The 25,033-nt window shown below is 44.6% G+C and overlaps 1 protein-coding gene across 4 annotated transcripts in view; it reads left to right on the forward strand.

The window, feature by feature from the left end:
- The window catches only part of POLD3 (DNA polymerase delta 3, accessory subunit), a 98,677-nt gene that overhangs the window by 21,729 nt on the left and 51,915 nt on the right, over window positions 1-25,033 (forward strand). For 2 of the 4 annotated variants that reach the window (XM_053670727.1, XM_053670728.1), the window contains exon 3: window positions 24,852-24,907. In XM_053670727.1, coding sequence (XP_053526702.1) covers window positions 24,852-24,907 — 56 coding nt within the window. Of the gene's footprint in view, window positions 1-23,388; window positions 23,595-24,851; window positions 24,908-25,033 lie in introns of those variants that run through there. The other 2 variants (XM_037148687.2, XM_037148686.2) reach the window with 2 other exon arrangements.

Below are 25,033 nucleotides of genomic sequence, written 5' to 3' on the forward strand. Positions count from 1 at the left end.
TTTACTCCAATATTATAGAGTCCTAAAAGAGAAAATAATGAATAAAAGGGTACATATATTTTAACTTTAATAGATTTCCCCAGATCATAGTAAAATGCTGTATCTCCACCAGCAATGTGTAATGATATCCATTTCCTTACTTGTTAACAAGAGCTGGATGTTCTCGAATTTTAATTTTTTTGTCAGACATATTATGGACACACTGTATCTATTTTTTTAAGTTTGCATTTTCCTGACAAACAATGAGTTTGAGCCTCTTTTCATGTTTATTGTTCATTTGCATTTCCTGTTCTATGAATAACCTATTTATATTACGATCACTTGTCTATTTTCATCTGTAGGTTGTCTGTCCTGTATACCTGCCACACTGCAACTTCAGTGGTTAATGAGAGAATCAGGACTGCAGCCCGATCTCTCACTTCCAGACCGGGAATTTCTCCACTAGGGCCACTTCCTAAACTACTGTGTTGTGTTGTGTTGTGCTGTGGACTTGTTTTATTGTATTTGTACCTCCTCTGTTACAATGGAAGTGTAACTAGTTTGTCAGCTGGGCTCATACTGTTGCAGGTAGATATCTTATTTCTCTTACCAGTTTCTAAAATTCAAGCTACTAAATAGCACTTTCCTTGCCACTAAATGAAATCTTGGGCAGATTCCTTAAGTTTTTGGTTTGTTTGTTTGTTTGTTTGTTTTGGTGCTCAGTAAATAAAATGTCTCCAGTTCCCTTTAAGTATTAAGAAGGAGATGAAATCCGAGAGAGGCACTCTGGGAGCTGCACGGGGAAGCATGTGGCCAGCTCCGGCTGCTGTTGCAAAGTACCGCCCACTGATGGGCTCATACCACAGAATGTATTTCCTCACTGATTTGGCGGCTGGAGATCTCAGATCAGGGTGTCTGCAGGGTCAGTTTGGGGTGAGAACTCTCTTCATGGCCTTTCGATGGCTCTGTACACTCACTGGGCACAGAGCGTGTTCTGACGTCTCTTCTCTTAAGGGCACTAATGCTGCTGGTCACTTTATGACCTCACTTAGCCTTCATTTTAACTTCCAAAGGACTCATTCCTAAATAACATTCACATTGGGGGTTAGGGCTTCAACATATGAATTTGTGGAGGACACAAACATTCAGTGTGTAACAAGGGGTCACAGGGCAAAGTATTGGGAATGGTCTGTGGGAGCCGAGAGTGGTCCTCAGCCAGTAGCCTGCAGGAATATAGGGGCCTCAGTCCTACAACGATAAGGAACCGAATTCTGCCAATAACCAGTGAGCTTGAAAGAAGACCCTGAGCCCCAACCCTAGGGTGAACACGGACCAACCCTTGTTCACCCTAGTGAGACCCTGAGCAGAGAATGGAGTCATGCCATGCCCAGACTGCCAGCATGCAGAAATTGAGATCATATATTTCTGTTGCTTTAAGTTGCCTGTGGTGATTTGTCAGACATCAATAGAAAACTAATACACTCTTTAAGAAAAAGTAAAAATTTCAAAAATAAAATGTATGGGCCTGAAGGAGCCTAAGCAAGTGGGGGGCCCTGAAACATGTTTGTTTGTTTTAAGGTACATCCATCTCTGCCTCCAAGGAAGAGAGAAGGTGAGGAACAACGCGCATCACTTGCAATATGATGCCGCTGTTGGGGAGGGTAGGAGTCCAAAGTCAGCTCTTTGTCTTTGAAAGGCCCCAACAGGTTCCTTGGGGGCCCTCCCCTGGAGCTTCCACCGCACTTGCCTTCATAAGGCAAGGCCTGTCCCGCAGGCCAGCTCCTGAGCTTCCAGTGGTCTCTCCTCTTCACTGGGGTCACGGTGCCCTCCACGTGATTCTTTGAGGGCAGACTACTTTTTTAAAAAGATTTTATTTATTTAGAGGGGAAGGGAAGGAGAGAGGGAGAGAAATATCAGTGTATGGTTGCCTCTCATGCATCCCCTGCTGGCAACCCAGGCATGTGCCCTGACTGGGAATTGAACCATGATCGTTTGGTTCGTAGGCCCACAATCAATCCACTGAGCTACACCAGCCAGGGCTGAGGGCAGACTACTTTTAAGAAAATCCAGGTCACCTTCCTTGTAGGTCCACATCCGTCCCTAGCACACGTTTGTGTTTTCCCCAGCGCAGGCCGGGGAGCGGCTGGCTCTCAGCACAGTCCTACAAGCCCCATCAGCCTGTCATCTTAAAGGTTCTCAGGCACGTGTCACACTCTGTGTCTTATGATCCTCAAACCTTAGGGTCACATGTCAAGCTCTCTGAGGGTTGTCTAGAAGGCCCCTTATCTCCTGTGCCCAATTGTCACCCAGGAGAAGGGACACCAGTGTGGGACTCAGCAGCTCTCTGAGCTCTGGTCTGGGCGCTGACACTGCGTGTGCTCGGGAAGCTTTCTTTTCCACTCCGGGCCTTTCTTCCCCAGCTCAGTGAAGTGAGAATACTGGACTAGATTCACTCACTTATTCAGTAAATGTTTACTGAGACCCTGTTACGTGTCAGGAACTGTTCTGGGCACTGGGAATCAGCAGAGAACACACTAAATGACCCCTGAGAGACCTTCCAACCTTCACATTCTCTCATGCTTCTCCCCACCTCAGTTCCCATCCACCCTACCACAGACAGTGAGTTCCGGCCTCTCATAGGGCCACCTTTGGGCCCTAGCAGTTTGCAGAGCCTCCTCTTACTGGGACCTTTGATGGAACTAGGGGTGAGCTTCCTCTGCAGGCAGTAGTGCTGTCTCTCTCTGTTATTGCCCATCAAGCTGGTCTGTCTGGCCTGAAAGTACTGTCTCACCAACGACAACGGAAAGGTTTATTTGTTGAGTCAGGAAGTCCCCCACGACCCCTTTCCATCCACCTCTGGGACAGGAAGCCCCAGGAGGAAAAAACAAAAGAAGAAACGCTGGCTGAATTCCCAGCTTCCAAGTGTTTGGCAATACCCTGGCCTGGAGGACGCTTTCTGCCCAGTGGACAGTGACCTCCCGCAGCAGCTCCTTCCTTGTCATTGGGCCCCAGGCCCTCAGTTCCTTTCCAGGGAATCCAGAAGGACTTAGGTGACGTAAAAGAGGTAAAAGAAACGAAGACCAACTCTGGGAAAGGATGCATGCATCTCATCCTAAGCTAAGCCTCTGTCCTGGAGGGAGGCTGAATTTGCAGAGTGGGAAAAATATTCTGTGGTTAGGGAAGCAAGTGACTCACCTTCTCTGACCTTCATCTGTGCACCCCTCCTTGGCCAGGATGATTTCAGGGAGGGGTGGTGAAGGAAGAGATTTTCAAGCTTTGGATTTTGCTTCCTGGGTTGTTTGAACACCTTACCCATAAGATCCTGCCCTGACAGCTTAGCTCACCTGCCTGGAAGAAAGTTAATGTCAAGAGGATGTGACCTGTGTACATGCCCAGGGCCTTATGCTGAAAAGGTCTAATGCTTGGCTTAATGCTCTGCTTTTGCCATCTTCAAATTCTTGATAATTCATTAACTAAAAGCCCACACATTTTCTTTATACTGGGCCCTGTGAACTTGCATAGCTGGTCCTGATTTAGAGTCTCCCATGTGTTGGCTTCTAAGCCAGGTACTTGACATGTTTGTCTCCTCCCAGCCTCTAACTGTGCTGAGCTAGGGACTGTTAGCTCCTTGTTACCATTGATGAAAGTTAGGTTTAGATAAATAAGTTGTTGAAGGTCACATACCAAGTACAGGGCAGAGCCAGGATTCAAGTCCAAGTCTAACTCTCAAGTTAGGGCTCATTCTGGTCCACAGCACTATCTCACCAAGAGAAATGCTTATCCTCCCCACCTTATGGGAGAGCTAAGTCTGAAAAAGCAATTCAGGGTGGGGTGAAGGGCTTTCATGAGAGCTGGAATTCCAAGCATGCCCTGAGTATATACCTTTTTTGAGAACCACATACATGTGCATTCACAGTCACACACGAACTTGCAGAGATTCACATCCACTCCACACTCCACCGAGCCCAGAGGCTGCCTTCAGAAGCAGTTCAGTTATGTACCTGTTTCATTATAGGGTCCTAGATTGGGTGTTAACACCACAGAGGCAGCTGGCAAAGCACCTAATCTGATCATCTGATTCCTTCATTTGACAAATGAGAAAACCAAGGCTCTGAGAGGAAAGACTTGTCTAGGTCATACTTTGTGAGTGGCAGAGCTAGGGGCCAAATGCCAGCCTCTGGACTCTCAATTCAACAGTACATCAGGGTGGATTGACAGGAGGTAGGACGGACAATCACAGGCATGTCTGACCAAGAAAGGAAGCTCAATCCTAAGGTTAACGAGACTTTCTTTCTCTCCTGGCTACTCTGCCCCTGCACTGCAGGCAAAGCTGACCCACAGTGTCTGAGAAATACTTCACTTCTGACATTGGCTGGGCACAGAATCCCACCACCTCTGTATAAATATTTATAGTAATGTTATTGTTCAGGACCCCAAAACACCTGCTTTAAGGAGTCAAGCAATTTGGATTAGCAAGGTTGAATTGTTCTTTCACTATTAAGCAAAACAAAACACAAAGGCAAAACATAAACAGGACGAGGCAGGAGGGTTTAATTACCCTATAGAAACAGGAGAGTTTCTGTGCAGTAAAACACAAAACACAGGACCGTGGTCTGCCAGGAAGGACCTGGAGGAGCAGGTGACCAGCCTTTGGGCCTCTCCAGGTGACCTGCCAGTGCCAGCCCTGGGGACCATGCTGGGCCTGATATGGAGCCGTGCAGCTGAAAGAGCAGGGTTTGATACTCTCCGTTTCATTCGGAAGACATTTCTCCCCCACAAATTTGCTCCTAGACAGGCCCAAGTTCACATTTTGACTCTGTAAACTTACCAAATGTGATTTTGAGCATGTCGAATAATCTCTCTAAAGCTCAGTTCGCTCCTCTGTGAAATGCGCATGATGTTCAAACCTATGCTCAGGTCTTGGGATTCCCAGGATGTGCGACTTTCATTGCTGAACCCAGAAGAGTTCTAGGCAAACCGGGAAAGTTTGTCACCTCAGGCTATTGGGAAGATAATGGTGCTAAAGCATTTATCATAGGAACTGACACAGCACTTACTCCAAAACTAATGATTGTCCTTTTCTTCTTACTTAAGACATTTAAAGAGCACCTTCTGTTTGCCACCTTTTGTGTTAGGCACTTCCTAGGTTGTCTAATCTTGGCCAGCTCAGCTGACTTACTCCGGGGTCCCTCATGGGTCTGTGGTCAGCTGTCAGGTCAGGTGGTGGCGGATGATCCAGCCTGGCCTCACTCCCGTCTTTAGTGACGCGAAGTCACTGGCTGACTGTTGTCCGAGGCACCTTGATTCTCCTCCATGGGGCCTCCTGTCCTCCAGCAGTCTTGCTCAGGCTCAGTCACAGCGTGGCTTCAGGAGTCCAAGTGCAACAAGGGAAGGCAGGCCCCCACGCCCAGGCGAGTTTCTTCTAGTCGAAGGCAAACCAGACTCAGTTTGGAAGGACACTTTCCAAAGGTGGAGCAGAAGGAAGGGGTAATTCCTGACCATTTTTACAAGCTGCTGTAGCTTCTAAACTACAATCCCCATCTATCTCCTAGAGTTGATCAAAGGCGAAATGATATGAATCAGCTTTGTACACTTCTATAAAGCACTGTCCAGATAATAGGTGTTAATTATCAGCACTATTTCCCACTAGTACGTCAAAGTCAATGTCAGATTATTATCTCCACTTTGCAGATGTGGAAACCGAAGTCCAGAGGAGTTAGGCAGCCTCCCGAGGACATACAGCCCGAATCGGAACAGGGATCCATCTTCCCATGCTCTTCAACAATTTAATTCTTTGTTACTTTTTTCTCTAATCAGTTTTTAGATCTTGTTCTCCAGCTTCACCAACAAGCCCCTGAACCTGTCAGGCATTGCCATTTCTTTCTTTTCTGGCCCCTGTAGTGTTAGCATCATACCAAACACATGGTAGGCACTTACTTCAGACTTATTAAATGATTGAGTCATTTGGTCATTCACTCGTTAAGCAAACATTTACTGAGCACCAATTATGTGATAAGTAACACTACCCCTTTTCTTAAGAACTCATTGCTCATTAAAAGAAACAATTGATAATGTAATCTCGTTTGATAGAGAGAAGCTCAAAGGGTTATGGGAGCAGAGAAGAGGTCCTAAACTGTTCTTGGCATCAGAGAAGACACCTACCCTTTTAAGTGCAGAAGAAACCAGGGAAGGTCTTTCCGGGAGAGGACACAGCACAGGCAAAGAATTGTAGATGAGAAATAACAGAGTCTGTGCACAGACTGTCAGCAATCTGTGATGCTGGAGCACAGGTGGAGAGCACCAATGAGGAGAGAGGTAAAAGTGAGATAAGAAGCTCAAACTTGATCTTGAAAGCCCTGGGATCTACCAAAAAGGAATGAAAATGGATGTTCACATAATCTGCAAAAATTTTAGCATGAGTTTTAGCACCAAAGCAGGGAACAGTTCAAATGCCCATCTACTGGTGAATAAATTGAACAAAAATGGTATCTTCACACAAATGTAATATAGCAGGTCTGTCAATCATGTTGTTTCATTATAAAGTTGATGAGATGCCATAGGAACTTAACTCTTGTTTATATCATATAGTCTATGGTAACACTGGTTTCATTAAAGTCACAGAACCTATCGACGATGTTAGGTGAGGACTTAGTCCACTACTCAGGACTAAAAAGTAATGAAAGAACCTCAAAAATGTTATACACCATGAAGAAGCTGTATCTATTAGTTTGCTAGGACTGCCTTAGAAATAGCACCACCAGCTGGGGGCTGAAACAATAGAAACTGATTTTCTCACAATCCTGGGGCTCGAAGTCTGAGACCAAGGCGTTGGCAGGGCTGGTTTCCTCTGTGGCCCCTCTTCTTGGCCCGTAAATGGCCATCTCCACCCTCTGCCTCCCCATGGCCTTTCCTCCATGTGTGTACATGTCTCCCAGTATGGACACCATATTGACCTAATGACCTAACAACTTAACTACATCTTTAAAGACCCTGTTTCCAAACACAATCGTATTCTGAGGAACAGGGGTCAGGGCTTGAACGTGACTGGGGGCATAGTTCAGCCCACAGCAGAAGCCACACACAAAAAAGTATGTGTTGTATGGTTTTATTTAGATGACATTTCTAGAAAAGACACAAGTGTAGAGATCAACAGTTTCCTGGGGCCTGGGGTGGGAACAGGGATTGAGTGTGTCAGTGGGGAACGAGGGCACGAGGACAGGTTTGGGGGGTGACGGAAGGGCTCCCACACTGGGCTGTGGTTGTAAGTGGAGGGTAACGTCATTAGGTCTGTGGCTCAGAAACACCACCCTGGAGCCGGTGTTGGGGAGGAGTGGGTGCGGGGGTGGTGAGGGCAGTACATGGTAGACTGGAACAGAGACGATGGACAAGAATATCCTTTGTAAGCCCATAAAAGAGGGTTTTTTTTAAAAAAGATTTTATTTATTTACTTACAGAGGGAGAGAAACATCAGTGTGTGAGAGATACATCAATTGGTTGCCTCTCCCACACCTCCAAGTGGGGAACGTGGCCCGCACAACCTAGGCATGTGCCCTGACTGGGAATTGAACCAGCGAATTTTTGGTTTGCAGACTACCATTCAATCCACTGAGCCACAGCAGCCAGGACGAGGGTTTTCATTTTGGGTTTTTTTTTCCTTAAAGACTGATGATAAGGAGCGTCTGAAATAGGGAGAGGTGTGATGGAGGCATCTCCTTGTGGGACCAAGAAAGGGGAAATGATAATCAGTTTGGGGGACATCTACCATCCAATTTTGTTTTATACTCTAAAGCCTTGGAAGAAAATATTTAAAGTTAAGATACTTCAAATCATCCCAGCCCACATGCATGCATGGTTTTCCAGCTGAAATGCTGTGTGTCTCGGGGACGCACACGGGTGTCCGCAGTCTCCCCCTGGGGCCTCCAGCGGCAGTGCTCTGCGCCTCTCCCCAGCCCGTTGAGGGCAGGGCTTGGCCCCCACTTTTCCCTCTAAAAGGTCACCCTTCTCCCCCCATTTTAATCACTGGGCCTTTGAAGGAAGCTGGATTTCCCCGGTTTATCTTATCAGTAATGCCTACCCTGATTATGTAACAATTGTGGTGGAAATGTAGACAACACCTTCTGCAAACACTAGTCTGTAGATTTTTAAAAAAGGGATTATAGAGCAGAACAATATTTAATTCACTTTCATTCATCCATCTATCCGTTCAGTACGTTCAGCCATTCAGTTCTTCCTCCCACAAACCCGGGCCAAGGGCCCACCCCATGCCCGCTGTGGCCACGCTGGGAGCTTGAAGAGTTTCTGTCCCCTGGGAACTGGGGATCTGTTGCTGCCCTCCTCCTGCAGTGTCGGGCCTGCGGTGTCCAAGGCATCCCCGACTGAGGACATTCTCGATGGAAAAGACCCCGGAATGTCTCAGACTTTTTTTCTAAAACAAATGCCTATCATCACCTCCTACCCCTGCTACCCGGGCACACATGTCGTGAAGTTCATGACTGCCCTCACTTCCACCCACTCCTCCATTTCCACGTGGTTACGTAATTGGCCGGAGTTGGCTCCACCCTCCATCTTCAGTTCCCCTCCTCACTCTTCCTCACTCCCTGACTCACCGCAGTCTGGTTTGTGTGCTTCTCTCCCCTCGGGCCAGTGTCACCAGAGGCCTCCTCACTGCCGAACGCAATGCACTTCTCTCAATCCCTACCCATTTTGGGGAAGCATTTTACAAGTGTCCATAACTCCCTCCTCGAAACTCACTTCTTTTGTTTCTGCACCGAACCCTCCCAGTGCTGCTTCTCCCTCTCAGTTCCCTGTTCAGGCCGCTGCTTTTTGCTTGTCCATTAGCTTCTGGTGTTCCCTGGGGTCCTGCCTTCAGCTTTGCTCCTGAGTGATCTAGTTTCCGCCGATAACCTCAGTTACCGTTTACACGGTCTGGGCTGCCAATGTGACTCAGCGTCTGAGCACAGAGGCCCCACAGCCTACCGGACACCTCCAGCGGGTGCATCCTGTTCATTTCCTCCTTTACGACATGACCGTAGAACTATCAACTTACCTGTTTCTAACCGGGGCTCTATGTATCTTGTATTCTCCTGTATCTCATATACATAGTGAGTTAGTAGAAGGAACTCAAGGAGCAATTAAAGAATGAGTGAATGAGCACCTATGAGGAGCCTGTCCACTGGCTGGCTGCTTAGGATGCTGAAAAAAGGTATTGTTAGTCTGAGATTTAAAAACTTGAAAACCTCAGATAAGCTGAACAAATCAGGTCCAGCCATTTAGGAATCACAGAATGAGGAATTACTGAGAAAATCTGCAGTGACAGGGCGAGGGATTGGGGGGGGGGGAGTGGAGCCATGGCAACCTGTGGCTGTGTTTAAACTAAAGTTAGGAAGAAGCAGAGACTGTGGTTATGCTGCAGACAAAAACAGAATAGTCATAGAGAAGCAGTGATGTCAGGGGAGAGACGATGAGGCACTAAGAGCAGCCCACTCCATCAATGCTGCGTCCGGAAGGGCCTCGCCCCTTCTTTACAGGATGCTAAAGCTGAGGCTGCAGCGCATCCCCAGGAAGTCCTCCCGACCAGCAGTGCTGGCAGCCAGGGAGCAGTGGTCTCTGAGAAAAGGATCATATGCTTCTTTCCACCCCTGAATGCCTCCACCTCAATTTTAGTAATTCAGAAATGATGTGCTTGCTTAAGGTAAAACTTCTCGTAACCAATTATCTTCACTTTCACCATCATCACCCCTCCACAATACCCTTCCAGGCCCCAAGGGAACGGACGATGGAGAACAGTATACAAAGCAGCCGCAAGGTGGAGGGAGGCTTCCTCCTGCTCTTTTTCTGAACACCCAAGGCAGCAAAGGTGTGAGTTTCTCTCTGGTGATGGAGCTGAGGAACAAGCAAGCTGGGGGTGAGCTTGGGTTGCGGTGGGCTGGTCGTGGGTGTGAAACAGGGGAAGCAGTGCCTGAGTGCCCTCTTGGCTCACCCCCTGTGTTCTGGTAACTGCTTTACACTAATTTTTGTAGAACTGATAAGGTGCTTTAGAACAGCACCTGGAAGCTTATCTCACCATCCTTGGCCTCCTGCCTCCCCAGCTGTTGGGAAGTTTATGTCCTGGCTTGGTGGTGGAACATTCCACAAGACAGTGCACCTTGTGTCTGCAAATGCCTACACAAGATACACATGTTCTCATAAAACAGTTTTTTCTTTTAAAGAGGAAAGATTGACTTGTATGTGTTCTTAAAAGCTAGAACAATGACTGAACACTGATTTCCATTTTATATGTTTTGCCTAAAGTGAAAGAAAGGATCACACGGTATCTAATCCTGGAGCCCTAAGCCCAGTCCCCCTACATTTCCTCTGATCCTCAGGCTGGGTCAGGTGCTTCTGCTGGGTTCTCATGTGCCCTGTGCTTCCCTTACACTGTATTGCTGTCTACTCCCCACAGACTAAATTTCCAGGGATAAAAACCATGCTGTATTGCCAATAATCATTTACCTATGGCCTGGAAGACAGGGGCCTTGAGTAATGTTTGAAGAATGAATGTGTGTGAATGATCTAATGCTAAATACCTGGAGTTAATAAGTCTGGGGCCCCTGAGACTCTGGAATGGCCCTTGGACAATTACATGGCTCCCAGGTCATACTTCTTAATATTTTACTCTTAGGTTCTGACCTGTTTTCTGCCTGGATGTTACCCCCACACCAGTGGAGTTCCTGAGCTGCTCCTACTGGCCCCTTCCACCTACTCTGTCTGGAGATCCTGCCTACATATAGGTTGACCTCACTCTCTCCCCAGTATCGAGTCCCATCTAGGTTTCCCACCCCTGCCCTATCAGAGTCTGTAACCTCTCCGATGTCAGTCATTTCTGGGGTGAAGCGGGGCGGGGGAGGGGGTTGGTAAAGAGGAGGAAAGAGGAGGGTCAGCTCTCTAACATTAACCTTGGATACTCTTTTTGAGACAGGGAGGCTAAAGAGTCTTGATTCGATAGCTCCCTCTGCTGGTATAAGCTGGCACCGCCATCCCCCAATTTTGTCCCGTTTCCCTTGCTTAGCAAATACTTTTGTTGATTGATTGTTGCGCTGTCTGGAGCACTGCTCTTGTTGATCACGTTGATGTTAAGCCTCATCCTTAAGGAGCAAGGAGTAAGGTGTCTATTTTTTTTTTAATTAACTCTCCTTTACAATTTACGAACCGCAAGATTAAAGTTGCCAGATTGATTACTACATCAGGAACGCAATTTTCCCCCTGAAGATAGGGAGACTGAAGCCACAGAGCTCTGCCAGGAATCAAGGACCATGATATACCTTTTGCTGGATACAAGGAAGTGACAGAAAATCCAATGGTGAAATTCCAAGTTTCAAAAGACATCCTGTCTTTACCAGTCCCAGGCAACAAACAGCCGCTAGAGTGTCCCTTATGACATCTGGGACTTATTTACAATCTAATACTAGAGTCAGAAAGAATTTTTTCCTCATCGAATGCCAACCCTATAATAAATGTGAAAACCTTGGAAACGGCCTTTCTGTATCGCAAAGGGGGCTCGTAGCTTCTGTGAGGTCCCATGTTAGAGGCCTGAAGTTGTAGCCTGCCTGCGCAGACAGACTTCCACTGCCTGTGCAGACAGACTTCCACTGCCTGCGCAGACAGACTTCCACTGCCTGCGCAGACAGACTTCCACTGCCTGTGGCAGTGCTCATGAGACAAGTTGCTGCTAATCTTGAGCCTATAAAAGCGAAGCCTCCGAAGGCCATGGTGAAGACCCCGAGGTAAAGAGTTAGGAAATCCTGGCCAAACCATCCCAAGATGATCATTCTGCAAATGTAAGTTTGGTATCTTGCCGCATCCCTTTTTAAGACCGTGTGCACTTATCAGGACTCGGCAAAAACGGTGAAGCCACCATGCCCTGGGCCTTTGAACCAGTGCCAGTTAAGCTAGTATTTCGGTTGCCTGGGGAGTTATTTTCATGGGCAATTGAACAAATCTTGAGGTAAAGGAGAGGCCGAAGAGCTGACAAGCACAGACTAAGCTGCAGAGCACAGAGCAGAGGCTTTTGATGATGAAGGGAACGTCTGGCACACCACACGGAGCTATAATGACTGGACAGTACCCGGTAACCGGAGGTGGGGCCAGGGCCTCACCACTATGGAAGAGTGTCTCCTGAGGCTGCAGATGGCCCGGGGCGGCACTATCCTGCGGGGACAGCCACCCCCACTGGCTTCTCCTCAAGACACAATTGCAGCTGTACTCTGCATCACCGGAAACTGCAGTGCAACCTTAAATCTGGGGGCCTGTGAATGGCTGCGTGTTTCTTGGAACCTGGGTGGCATCCGCCAAGACTAAGAAACCACGGCTGAACGACCTCACTCGGGTGTGTCTTGGACCCTGAAGCATTCATCTAAAAACTGCCCACATGTCAGAGTCATCAAGCTAATCGGAATCTCTCCAAGAAAATACTTAAAAGCTAAGTGTGGTGAGTGTTGGGGGAAGCAGAGACTACTAGGGGAAAAAAATCTCTCTTAAAAACTAAATCAATTTTTAAAATGAGGATGGGCATATTTTTAAGACCAGCAGACAAGCTATTGATCTAGGCTAGGATGTGGCCATTTTTTTTTGAAAAGGACCATAGAGTATAGGTTCTGCAGGCCATAATTTTTCCTGTTGTAAATACCTAATTCTGCCATAAATCATATGTAAATGAATGGGTGTGACTATCCCAATAACACTTTATTTATGCCCCCCCCCAAAAGCAGCATTTAAGGTATAGATAGGAATGATGATACTTTCTCCTTTTTCCCCTAAAGGGAAAAAAGCATTGCAGATACCTGGAATAAGTAGATGAATTAACTTTACATTGCTGAATGCCCCATTTTTTTTCAAAATAAAAATATTTATTTCTTTCTTACAATAAAAATGGCACAGACTCATAAAATTTCAAACATCTAGAATGAAAAAAAAAAGAATAAAAATCAGCCGAATGCTTTTCTCTAAAGCCAATGATGAATATAAGGACGGACTTTGGGCACCCCCAGGGTGTAAATACACGACCACCACTTACTACCCCTGTGGTTTGCAGCAAGTTACCTCACCTTTCTGAGCTCCAGCCTCCTCTTCTGTGAAACAGGGCTAATAGAAGGTCGGTAATAGCATTTACTTTATAGAATTATTTTGAAGATTAAATAGGAATATTCAAGTAGAAGACCTAGCATGGTGCCTGCACCCCTTACAGATTGAGGGAATAAGTAAGAGTGAACAATATTTCAGGTTTCCTTGTCTCTTAATCTGGTGTTTTCTCCCTCAAATCTCACTGCCGTCAGTGTAAACTGAACTCCATCGATAAACATTTTCTGAGAATCTATTAGATGCTGCTGTAGTAGTTGTTGTTATTATATTAGAATGAGGCCAGTTCCCAAATCCTACTTAGTTATTAGTTTAAGAACTTGTCTTGCCCTGGCCCAGTAGCTCAGTTTGTCAGAGCGTTTTCCTGATGCACCAAGATTATGGGTTCAATCCCCACCCAGCCAGGGCACATACAACAGTCAACCAATGGATACATAAATAAATGGGAAAAAATTGGTGTTTCTCTCTCTCTCTCCCCTGACCCACTTCTTCTCTCTGTAAAATGAATGAATGAATGAATGAATGAATAAATAAATAAATAAATTTAAAAAGAAAAAAAATCTTTTTCTTGGAACCTATATAGCAGGGGTGTCCAACCTGCAGCCTACCGGTCAGTCACACGCAGCCCCGGATGGCTATGAATGGGGCCCAACCCAAAATTGTAAATTTACTTAAAACATTACTTAGTTTTATTACAAAGTTAGTAATGCTAAGTTTTATTACTCAGATATGTACATTTTCTGTATGAGTAATCACAAGCTTGGGAACTGCTCGAGGATTCTGAAAGATTATCGAAAGGGCCGCTGCATAGTTAGGGTTATTATGTGAGGACGTGTTTGCTTGTCTGTGGTGGCGGATACCATGAAGATTATGCACAGACCTTTTTTCTGCTCATCAGTTTTCATTAGTGTTTGCGTATTTCATGTGTGGCCCAAGACAACTCTTTCTTCCAGTGTGGCCCAGAGACACGAAAAGGTTGACACTCCTGCTATATAGAATCATTTTCTATTCACTCTTCCCACTAACATAAAATTGATTTAAATTGGGATCCTTTTCTGGTGAAGGAATACTAGAATTTAACAGGGTTGTTCGAGTATCAAATGAGTCATTCTAGGAAGGTGCTCACAAGGTTAGGTGTTCAATATACGTAGTTGTTATCACCCCAGCAACCCACAAGACTTTCACACCCATGGTCAGTGGGGTGAACATGCAGAGGGATCTTCTTTTCTGGCTTTACTTTTGATCCCAACACTAAGCTTTCAGGCACTGTCTAGATAAAACACGGGTCTTCTAGACACCATCCTAGGCTCGTTTACCCGCATTTGCTAGCAGTGGTTCCCTCCCTGAACCTTATCAACTGACCTCCCTAACTTTCCTTCCCTTTGTCTGTCCCCCACCCTCCAGCACCTGCCCTGACAACTTCCAAGATTAATTCCGTTTGGCTTCCATCTGTCGCCACATCCTGTGGATACCCAATATATGCCATTTGTTACTTGGCCTCCATTGAAACAATTATCATTTTCCTGATGTTTCCAAGGGTTCCAGAGTTCCACAGTTAAAATGTACTAGAGTTCACTGTACTTATTGGTTTTTCTACGTGCAGTTATAAACTAATTATAAGACAGAAAAACACATTGTTTAAGATTATGGGTCCTGAAGCCAGAGTTCTGGGGTTATAATTCTGGCTCTGCCAGTTATTTTGTGATCTTGGCCAAATTACTTAACCTCTCTGTGCTTGTGTTTACTTATCTTGAAAAAAGGGATAGTAACAGCTTTATTCTCTAGGGTTCTTACAGAGATTAGATGGGTTAATATTTGTTGAACACTTAGAACAGGGCCTGGCATTAGTTAGGGGTAGATAAGGGTTAGTTATGTAATAGTTACCATTAATAGAGTACTTAGCTATCTGCCAGGTTAGAACACGTTACTTGCAATCCCTTCAATCATGCAAAGTGGATATTATTTGCAGTGGTGTGCATGAGCTGGCCTGCACCTGCTTAGGAGAGTTGAATATCAACGTTTCAGAAAGTTTGCAGGTCAGTTGTTAAACAGAGCCATTACTAAAAATTAGATTATATAAATTTAAAAAATTATATTAAAAGCAAAGACAACAAATATTCAAATCTCATCACTTCCTAATTATTTTACTACATTGTGCTACCATCTATGCTCTTGTGGTTATTTATTGTTCTTTTTCAAAGTATTTTTGAGCCCTAGCTGGTGTGGCGCAGTGGACTGAATTCCGGCCTGCAAACCAAAGGTCGCTGGTTTGATTGCCAGTCAGGGCACGTGCCTGAGTTGTGGGCCGGGTCCCCAGTAGGGGCATGTGAGAGGCAACCACACACTGATGTTTCTCTCCCTCTCTTTCTCCCTCCCTCCCTCTCTGTCTAAGAATAAATAAGATATTTTAAAAATTTATATTAAAAATTATTTTTAGTTACAGTTAGCATTCAATATTATAATTGTTTCAAGTATATACATTTAAACACTCATATAATTTATGAAGTGATCCCTTAATATATCAAGTACCCACCTGGAGCCATACAGTTATTACAATATTATTGCCTATATTCCCTATGCTATAATTTACACCCCCATGTTTATTGTAACTATATGGTGGAAATAATAGTGTGATGTTGTGCATCTTTGCCTAAGTGCATTCTGTGACATTGGTATCGGTAGCTTGAAATCTGCTGTGGTGGGAGTATTTACACTACAGAAGTTGGCAACCACTACAAAGCAGGGCTTTTTAATTTGGCTATTTGGTTGTTAAACATTTATGAATACATAAAAGAGACACTATATATCAGTGTCTCTTCTTTTTTTTAAATATATATTTTATTGATTATGCTATTACAGTTGTTCTATTTTCCCTCCTCCATTCCCCTCCACCCTGCACACCCCTCCCCCACCATTCCCCCTTTAGTTTATGACCACGTGTCTCAAGTTCTTTAGATTCTATATTTTCCCTACTATTCTTGCCCTCCCCCCATCTATTTTCTGCCTACCATCTATGCTACTTATTTTCTGTACCTTCTCCCTCTTTCTTCTCCTCTCACTCCCCTGTTGCTAACCCTCCATATGATCTTCATTTCTATGGTTCTGCTCCTGATCTAGCTGTCCTCTTAGTTTGCTTTTGTTTTAGGTGTGGTTGTTAATAACTGTGAGTTTGCTGTCCTTTCAGTGTCCCTTCTTTAAAGGGGCATTTTTCTAGTCCCTTGTTCCTAGTCCTCTAGTCCAGTCTAGTTCCATTTCTTCGCCCCTGACTTGGAGATGCCTTTGATCATTTATCTTAATATGATAATCCCATTACAGTCTTGCTCGGGGTTCATTTTTGCCCCTTACTCCTTTTCTTCTTCCCAGAATCTTTTTTTCTTTTGTCCAAGGTTAAGTTTAGATTTGGGTCAAGATGGCAGTATAGGTAAACATGGTTCACCTCTTCTTACAACATCAAAATCACAACTAAAACATATTACAATCTACACTCAGAACTGTCAGAAATCGCATTGAAGGGAAGTCTGACAACTATGGAACTAAGGAAGCCACATCCATCCAGACTGGTAGGAGGGGTGCAGATGCAGAATGGGCTGGTCCTACATGCAGGTGTGGTGGATAAAAATTTGGAAGGGATATCTCGGGAACCAGGAGTCCCAGCCCCACACCAGGCTCCCTAGTCCAGGGTTCCAGTGCCAGGAAGATAAGATCCCAAAACTTCTGGTTGCAAAAACCAACATGGAGTGAGTCAGTGGAAGAAACTTCTGGAGCCCCAAGCAGCTCCTCTTAAAGAACCCACACATGGACTAACCTACTCAGATTCACTTCCTCTGGGCTCTGGTGCCTGGGTGGTTGCTTGAGGCGCATCAGTGGTGAGCAGGGAGAGGCTGAGGTGTCTGGCATTGAGGCAAGCTGAGGCCATTGTCCCTTTTCTGGGCCCTCCCTCCACAGAGCCAGCAAGCTGGTGCTGTATTTGAGACTCCATCCACCTGGCTAACCCTATTTGACCAGCCTTGGAGATCTCCTGAGACTGTCCCACCCAGTGGGCACATCCAAACTTCTTTTACATATGAATGGCTGGTCTTGGCTCCTACTGCACAACTTCCTAAATCCTCTCAAATAAGCAACAGCTGGCCTCAGTGAGCCCCAGGCCCAGCACTAACAGCAACTAGCCTAGGTTCATGGCTTGGCTTCTCCTGAGAGTCTTCAAGCCCAGCACAAGTAGCAACCATCACAGATTGCTTTATAACTTAGGCAGTTTGGCCCCAGGCAAAACACATGTGGGGGATAACCTTGGACGTACAGTCCAAGGAAAAGGTACAGTTTTCCTGTACCACTCAGGAAAACTCAGAGCCAGTGCACCCAGTGGACAGCTACAGACCACATCAGAGCATCACCATCCTGCCTCTGCACAGCTGATCCTCCATGGAGGATGGAGGTTCATGTTCAGTGGTCACAGACAGTCCTTGCCACTGACTGGCCTGGGTAAATCCCTCCCATTGACTGGCCAACAGCAACCAAAGCTCAACTAAAACTGGAGGGTATACTCAGCCCACACGAAGGGCACATATCAAGTACTCAGCTTGTGTGATAGGGGAGGCTGTGCTACTGGATCCTACAGGACACCTACGACATTAGACCACACTACCAAGACTTAGAGTCAAAGCAACTCTACCTAATACATAGAAGCAAACACAGGAAGGCCGCCAAAATGATGAGACAAAGAAACATGGTCCAAATGAAAGAACAGATCAAAACTCCAGAAAAAGAGCTAAATGAAATGGAGATAAGCAATCTATCAGATGCAGAGTTCAAAACACTGGTTATAAGGATGCTCAAGGAACTTAGCAAGGACCTCACCAGTGTAAAAAAGATCCAGGCAGAAATGAAGGATACACTAATTAAAATAAAGAACAATTTACAGGGAAACAACAGTAGAGTGGATGAAACCAAGAATCAAATCAATGATTTGGAACATAAGGCAGCAAAAAACAACCAATCAGAACAACAAGAAGAAAGAAGAATTAAAAAAAAAATGAGGATAGTATAAGCAGCCTCTGGGACAACTTTAAGAGTCCAACGTTCTCATCATAGGGATGCCAGAAGGAGAAGAGAAAGAACAAGAAATTGGAAATCTATTTGAAAAAATAATGACAGAAAAATTCCCTAATTTGGTGAAGGATAGAGACATACAAGTCCAGGAAGCCCAGAGAGTCCCAAACAAGATGGATGCAAATAGGCCCGCTACAAGACATAATCATAATTAACATGCCAAAGGTTGAAGAAAAGAGAGAATCTTAAAATTGGCAAGAGAAAAAGCAGTTAGTTACCTATAGAGACATTCTTATAAGACTGTCAGCTGATTTCTCAAAAGAAACTTTGCAGGCTAGAAGGGATTCGCAAGAAATATTCAAAGTCATGAAAAGCACAGACCTATACCAAGATTGCTCTATCCAGCAAAGCTTTCATTTAGAATTGAAGGGTAGATTAAGTGCTTCCCAGATAAGGTCAAGTTAAAGGAGTTCATCATCACCAAGCCCTTATTATATGAAATGTTAGAGGGACTCATTTAAGAAAAAGAAGAAGATCAAAACTATAAACAATAAAATGGCAATACATGTCTATTAACATTTGAATCTAAAAAACAAACTAAGCAAACAAGAAGAACAGAGACAGGAGCATGCATACAGAGAGTGTTTTCATGGTTGCCTGTTGGGAACTGCCCTGCCTGGTTTCAGGAGCTGTAACCCCCCCCCCCCGCCATGGCTAAGGCTGAGTAGGAGACCTTGGGACCATAAGCCACTGAGGAGACAAAGCTTATCTTCTTGGAAGGAGTGCCACCTCTGCCCTCTTACTTCACCTTGCTTGGCCCTGGGCAGATGACTGGTTAGTCAAAGACCGGTAAGATCCTCAAGGGAGGGATGAACTAAGACAGGCACAGTTGGAGGGAAGCATTTCCCATGTTGTGAAATGTAGCTCAGCCCTCACGTGGAAAACCAGTGGGGTATGAGTTGGCACAGAGGACCATGCCCACGGATAGGTTTTCCCATAGGGAGTCAGGCCTGCATTGTACCTAGGCTGCCATGAGGCTTGCTCTCGCTAAAACTCCCTCACCCTGAATTGAGGCAGAAAGTGCTTACTGTAACTTCCTAAAACCTGAGCTAAACCTCCCAAGTATGGAGTGTAACCAGTTCACCCACTTTTCCCCTTGGTCTGTAACATCCTTCTCTTTGAAGTAATTAGCAACGTTCTTTTCTTTGTTATCTGTAAAAGGTAATCCCCTGCAGTGAACCTGTGCATAGTAAATGAGGATTACCCTCCATGTAATGTACCCAGAAAAGCCATAAAAACCTGTCCAGGCAGGGACTGGGGCCCTGGCCCTCTCGCCCTCTCTCTCTCTCAGAGAGTGGCCATGCCGTCCCTTTTTCTCCATAGGACTTCTGTAGTCTGTGTGTATTTGTTCCCTAGCAGCCATAACATACATGGATCCTGCAGGCCAGGATCCACCACAAACAGTCATGAAGGGGCCCTCAGGAAAGGACTTGGGGGTCTATAGAAAAAGGGGGTGATGGACCCTTGCCCCTTAGCTTTGACATAGCCTGACTCCTCATTCTGTCTGCAAGAAGTCTCCTAATCTCTTGGCTGCCCTACTTCCTTGGCCTGACTTAAGCCTGAAACAATGACAGAGGGTGGTGCAGCCCTGAGCTAGGGCAGGTTCCCTGGGGCAATCAGACCTAAGAAAGAATGCATGAAATCCTGTGAAACCTGCTTTGCTAAGAATGCTCTCAATTTTCTGATAAGGGTCCTAGCAGGAAATGAGTCTGTTTTCCAAAGTTTTATAGCCCTTCAGCTAACTGACCCTGACTCAGAATAAGACCTCATAATTCTTTGTATGTTATTTATTGTTTGATTCTTACTGCCTGACAATGATTGATGAGCTGTACTTGTATTCCTGTGCAAATTGTTCCCAATAAAAGCCCATTGAGGAAAAGGTTCCTGGCCCTTCTCCTTTGAGAGATCAGCCACCTTTCCTCCCCAAGAAGATCATGTCTTGGTAGACTTATTCTCATCCACAGCAGACCAGGAGCTCTGTGGGCAAAGCTTACCCACAGTTGCCAGATAGGAGCGGTGTGTGGGGGAATGGGTGAGGAGGTGAGGGGATTAAGACGCACAAATAGGTAGTTACAGACTAGTCATGGGGATGTAAAGTACAGTATAGGAAATGGAGTGGCCAAAGAACTCACACACATGACCCATGGACATGAACAATGGTGTGGGAATAGCATGAGAGAGTAGGGGGTACTAGATGGAGGGGGGCAGAGGGGAAAAATCAGGAAAACTGTAATATCATAATCAATAAAATATAATTTTAAGAACTTTTTTTAAAATTTTAAGAACTTTTAAAGAGGGTAAGATTAAACCCATTTTTCTTGCACCTGTATCTATTGTCAATTTTCCTGGTTTGAAAATGCTTGGCACAGTAATTAAAATTTCTTAAATGATCAATTTTCTTAAACTACTTGTTGGTGTGAACATACATATAGAAAACTGTATGACTCAAAAGTGTACCATTCAAATCATTTTCACAAACTCAACACACTGTGAGACCAGCACCCAGATCTAGAACCAAAACGTTATTCTTTTCTCAGAAGCCTTTCGGTTTCTATCCTCCCAAGGCTAACTACTAATCTGGCTTCTAAAAATTATTCAATCTTTTAATATTGGCATATCTAGGACCATGTTGGGCCAGGTGCTTTATATTGTATTATCTGCTCCCATTTAGTTGGAAGGTAGTATCAAGTCTCTGGTCAGTTAGTGATCTTGACTTATATTCAACTCCTATAAGCAATGATAAGAAATAAGAGTGCCAGTCCCAGCAGTACCATTTAATCTTGTGACCTAAAAAGTCCATGTCTCGGCTCTGGCTGGTGTAGCTCAGTGGATTGAGCATGGGCCTGTGAACCAAAAGATCGCGGTTTGATTCCTGGTTGCAGGCCAGTTCCCAGCAGGGGCCAGTTCCCAGCAGGGGATGCACAAGAAGCAACCATACATTGATATTTCTCTCCCTCTCTCCTTCCCTTCCCCTCTAAAAAATAAATAAATAAAATAAAAATAAGGAAGTCCATATCTCCTCTCTTAAGCCACAGCAATATAGTCTCTAAAATATGGGCAAGCACAATGCATTTGTAGATTTGCTATGAGGATTAGATGAAATCTCGTTCTCAAAGTAAAGTACCCAGTACAGTGTAGTGTGCCTGGTTTTAGCAATGTATAGCTGACTTTTATTGTGTGCAGTTGTGATGTGAGGGTTTTTTGTATGCCGTTTATAACTTTGGGCAAATAGAATTCTTTGATTTTCTCACATACTTTCTCAGTCTTCCATGTATCAGTAGTCGAAGAAATGATCATTTACCTACAAATTTAGGTTCCAAATCTCAGCATTTTTTTCGATTCCTATCTTTCCTACATTCCATTCATCTAAATCCTCAGCAGGTTTTGCTGACTCTAAAAAGGAAAAGCCAAGCCACTATGTTCTCTCAATATTTACTACCATTATCCTATTTTAAGCTACTACCACCCCTCACTTAAATATCTTCACAAGAATGTAAGCTTGTGAACAGGCTCCTTGTGCTATTGACCGCAGCTGTATGCCCAGCACTCCAGAACAGTGCTAATAGTGCCTGGCTCTTAGGCTTCTGCTAACTAAATCTTGAATGAATACATTGTTGCAACAAACCTTTGAAGTGGGTACTATTATTATTTTCATCTCATATTGGGTTGGCCAAAAAGTTCATTTAGTTTTTTCCATATGATTGTTCTAGTAGTGCTTAGTTATCTTTAACTTCATTTAAAACAGTTTTGTTAGATTGTATTGTCACAATTGTCCTTTCAGTGTGCATAAAAAATTCACCAAAATTAGTGAATTTTTGTGCAGTCATTTTAATATTGTAGATGGAAGAAGATATACAACATTGTCAGCGTATTATACTTTATTATTTCAAGAAAGGTAAAAACAACTGAAATGCAAAACAAATGATTTGCACAGTTTATGAAGAAGGTGCTGTGACTGACAGAACATGTCAAAAGTGGTTTATGAAGTTTCTTGGTATTATTGTCATTTTGGCCAAATAATTCTTTGGCTTGGGGCTGTCTTATGCACTGGAAGACGTTTAGCAGCATCTCTGGCCTCTAACCACTAGAAGCCAGTAGCAGGAGATAGTTGACATACTCAAAATATCCAAATCAATAAAGTTATTGGTGAAGATGAAAAGTGTGTCTTTTATTTAATGGAAAAAAACTAAATGGAGTTGGGGGCAACCTAATAGATAGGGAAATAGGCTTGCAGTAACTTATTAGGGTCACAACTTAAATAGCTTATTTAGGGTCACAACAACAAATATCAGAAGCAAGATTTAATTCCGGGTCTAACTCTAGAGCCTGCCAGGTTATCCGCTATGCTGCTGTACTGAACTACACTGGCTGAGGCTGAAGTCAATTTCTTTTTTTTAGAAAGGGGGAAAGAGTTAATTTGTTGTTCTGCTTACTTATGCATTCATTGATTGATTCTTCTATGTGCTTTGTTGGGGTGAACCAACAACCTTGGTGGATGGGAAAGACACTGTAACCAACTGAGCTATCTGGCCCTGAATTTAATTATCAAGGGATTTTTGGCTGATGTTAAAATGAATTTTAGTTGAAATTCCCCAAACTGAAATCTTCCTCTCAGAATAAAGTTAATATGCCCTTCGCACAATTGTGTAGCATCAGCATGATTTGGCTTCTCCCAAGTCTCATCTCTCTTCATTGGTCTCTAACCCCAATATTCCGGCCATAATGATGTTTTCTCTTCCCAGCATATGCTCTTGCCTCTACAGAACCACTGTCCCTCTCCCATGCCCTCTTAAAAACCTTCCCCAACTTCTGAATTCTGAGGAATTATAACAAGCAGTATTTTATCCTAGTTGGCATCACTCAACTAAAATTACTTATTTCTTTATTGTTCACTGCTGTGTTCCCAGTGCCTAAGAAGTGCCTGGAATGGAATAGGTACTTGATAAATATGCGTTTAATACAGATATGAAAGGGCAAGGATTATTTCATCAATTTATAGAACGAAAGACTATGGCTACTGGGCGTGTATTTCACCCTAGGTTTAGGCAGTAAGTGGCCCCGGTGACATTGGAAACCGGGGCTCTACAAACAGCCCGGCAGACTACGCCAGCTCTCCTAGTTCCTCTTCCGCCCTCTCCTACTAGCTCCACCCACCCCGGCCTACACATTCTCTAAGAGTAGTTTGACCCCCCAACGGCCGCCGTAGTGCGTCGCCTCCGTTGCCTTGGGAAACGACCCGGGAACTGGGTCGGGGGAAAGACGTTTCCCGCCGGCGGGAGCTGCGGTTGTGGCGGCGAGGGGAGGTCTGAGGCTGCGGGGCCCATTGCCGCAGCACCATGGCTGACCAGTTTTATTTGGAAAATATAGACGAGTTCGTCATGGACCAAAACAAGATCGTGAGGAGCTAGGACTGGGGGATGCGGGCGTGGGACTGGGGTCCTAGGCCCGGGGAGGGCGGCAGGGTCCTTAACCCTTCTCTGTGTGGTGTCGTGGGGACTGGCCGAGGGAGACAGGTCCCCACCCCACGTACTCCAAGGCGAGCAAGAACTCGCGGGAGAGGTTTTCCAGTGCTCACGCAAGTCCTCGTCCCTTGGTTGGGCGTTTTGAGCACTGTGCACAGATTAGGACGGAGGCTCACTGGTTGTTAATATTTCTAAGGCGTCTCTACACCTGTCTGATAAGGTGGTTGGCGTTTAAAGCCCCAAATTTACAGTTGGGGAAATTGTAACCAGGCTTAAGTGACAAGTTGTTTAACTTCCCTACAGCCAGTTTCCTGTTACTGGAAATTTGGCATTGCTGCAGGCTTGATTTGCAAGATTAAGGGAGACAATGAAAGTGAGAGCACTTTTCAGATCGTGATGATGCCTACTGTGAGCTTTGGATACACGTTATTGTATTGACATCCAGAGGTCGGTAGAAAAGGCAGTTGAAGCAGACAGAGGGGCCAAATAACTTGTTTATTTGTGCTAAGGGACAAGCAGTCTTCCAAGCTAGGTTAGTCTCTTTTGCTAATGTTCTTTTTACATCACACTGCTGTTGCCTAACCAGTAACACTTCCAATTATTGGGAAATCAGCATTTTTAATTGGAAGATTTTGAGAGAAGAGTGACAGGAGAGTTGAAGGAAGGATGGAAGGCGGGTCTAGTCTCAAGGCCAGGAGTTCCCAATCTAACCTCTGATACAGTGTCGGCCTCGTTCGTTCCCGGACCCCTGCAGCACCTGTGCCCTTCAATGTTTATTCCTATGGATGCAACTTAGATGTTTTTCTGAGTCATACACTTGAAAGTAATCTAGCTTTTGGGTGAGTTTTGGGGTAGTTTTCGGCTGTGCCCCTCAAAAAGGACACACCGCGAGAAAAGGGGCCTGAATAAAATCAAGGAGTGTGAGGAAAATGGAACTTTTTCTTTGATGCATAGTCAACCTTCCTTCCTTTTTAGATTTTTTCATTCATTAGTGTGTGAAACAAACTTTTTAGTATTGGTAAAAAAATAAACATCTCGGTCCTGCGTTCCCATAGCTGGTTCTTGGCAAAACTTGGGTGGCATCTATTATAATTTATGATGTACAATTATCTAGGACCAGGGCTCTTTAGGAACTGATCTGCACTCTGGAGTCATCTAATAAAATGCCTAAAAAATTCCTCCTTTTTGCAGGTGACATACAAATGGCTTAGCTACACACTAGGAGTTCATGTTAACCAGGCCAAACAGTAAGTTCAATTTACTACTCATTTTAATCACATTGGAATTTTTTGTTTGTTATTTTGTTTTGTTTTTAGGTTTATAGACTCTACATCAGAACTTTTTTTTCCTGGGAAATGGAAATACTAGTTTTA

This window comes from Artibeus jamaicensis, unplaced genomic scaffold (genome assembly GCF_021234435.1).
Source record: "Artibeus jamaicensis isolate MK-2021 breed Jamaican fruit bat unplaced genomic scaffold, CSHL_Jam_final contig_64, whole genome shotgun sequence".
Taxonomy (NCBI): domain Eukaryota; kingdom Metazoa; phylum Chordata; class Mammalia; order Chiroptera; family Phyllostomidae; genus Artibeus; species Artibeus jamaicensis.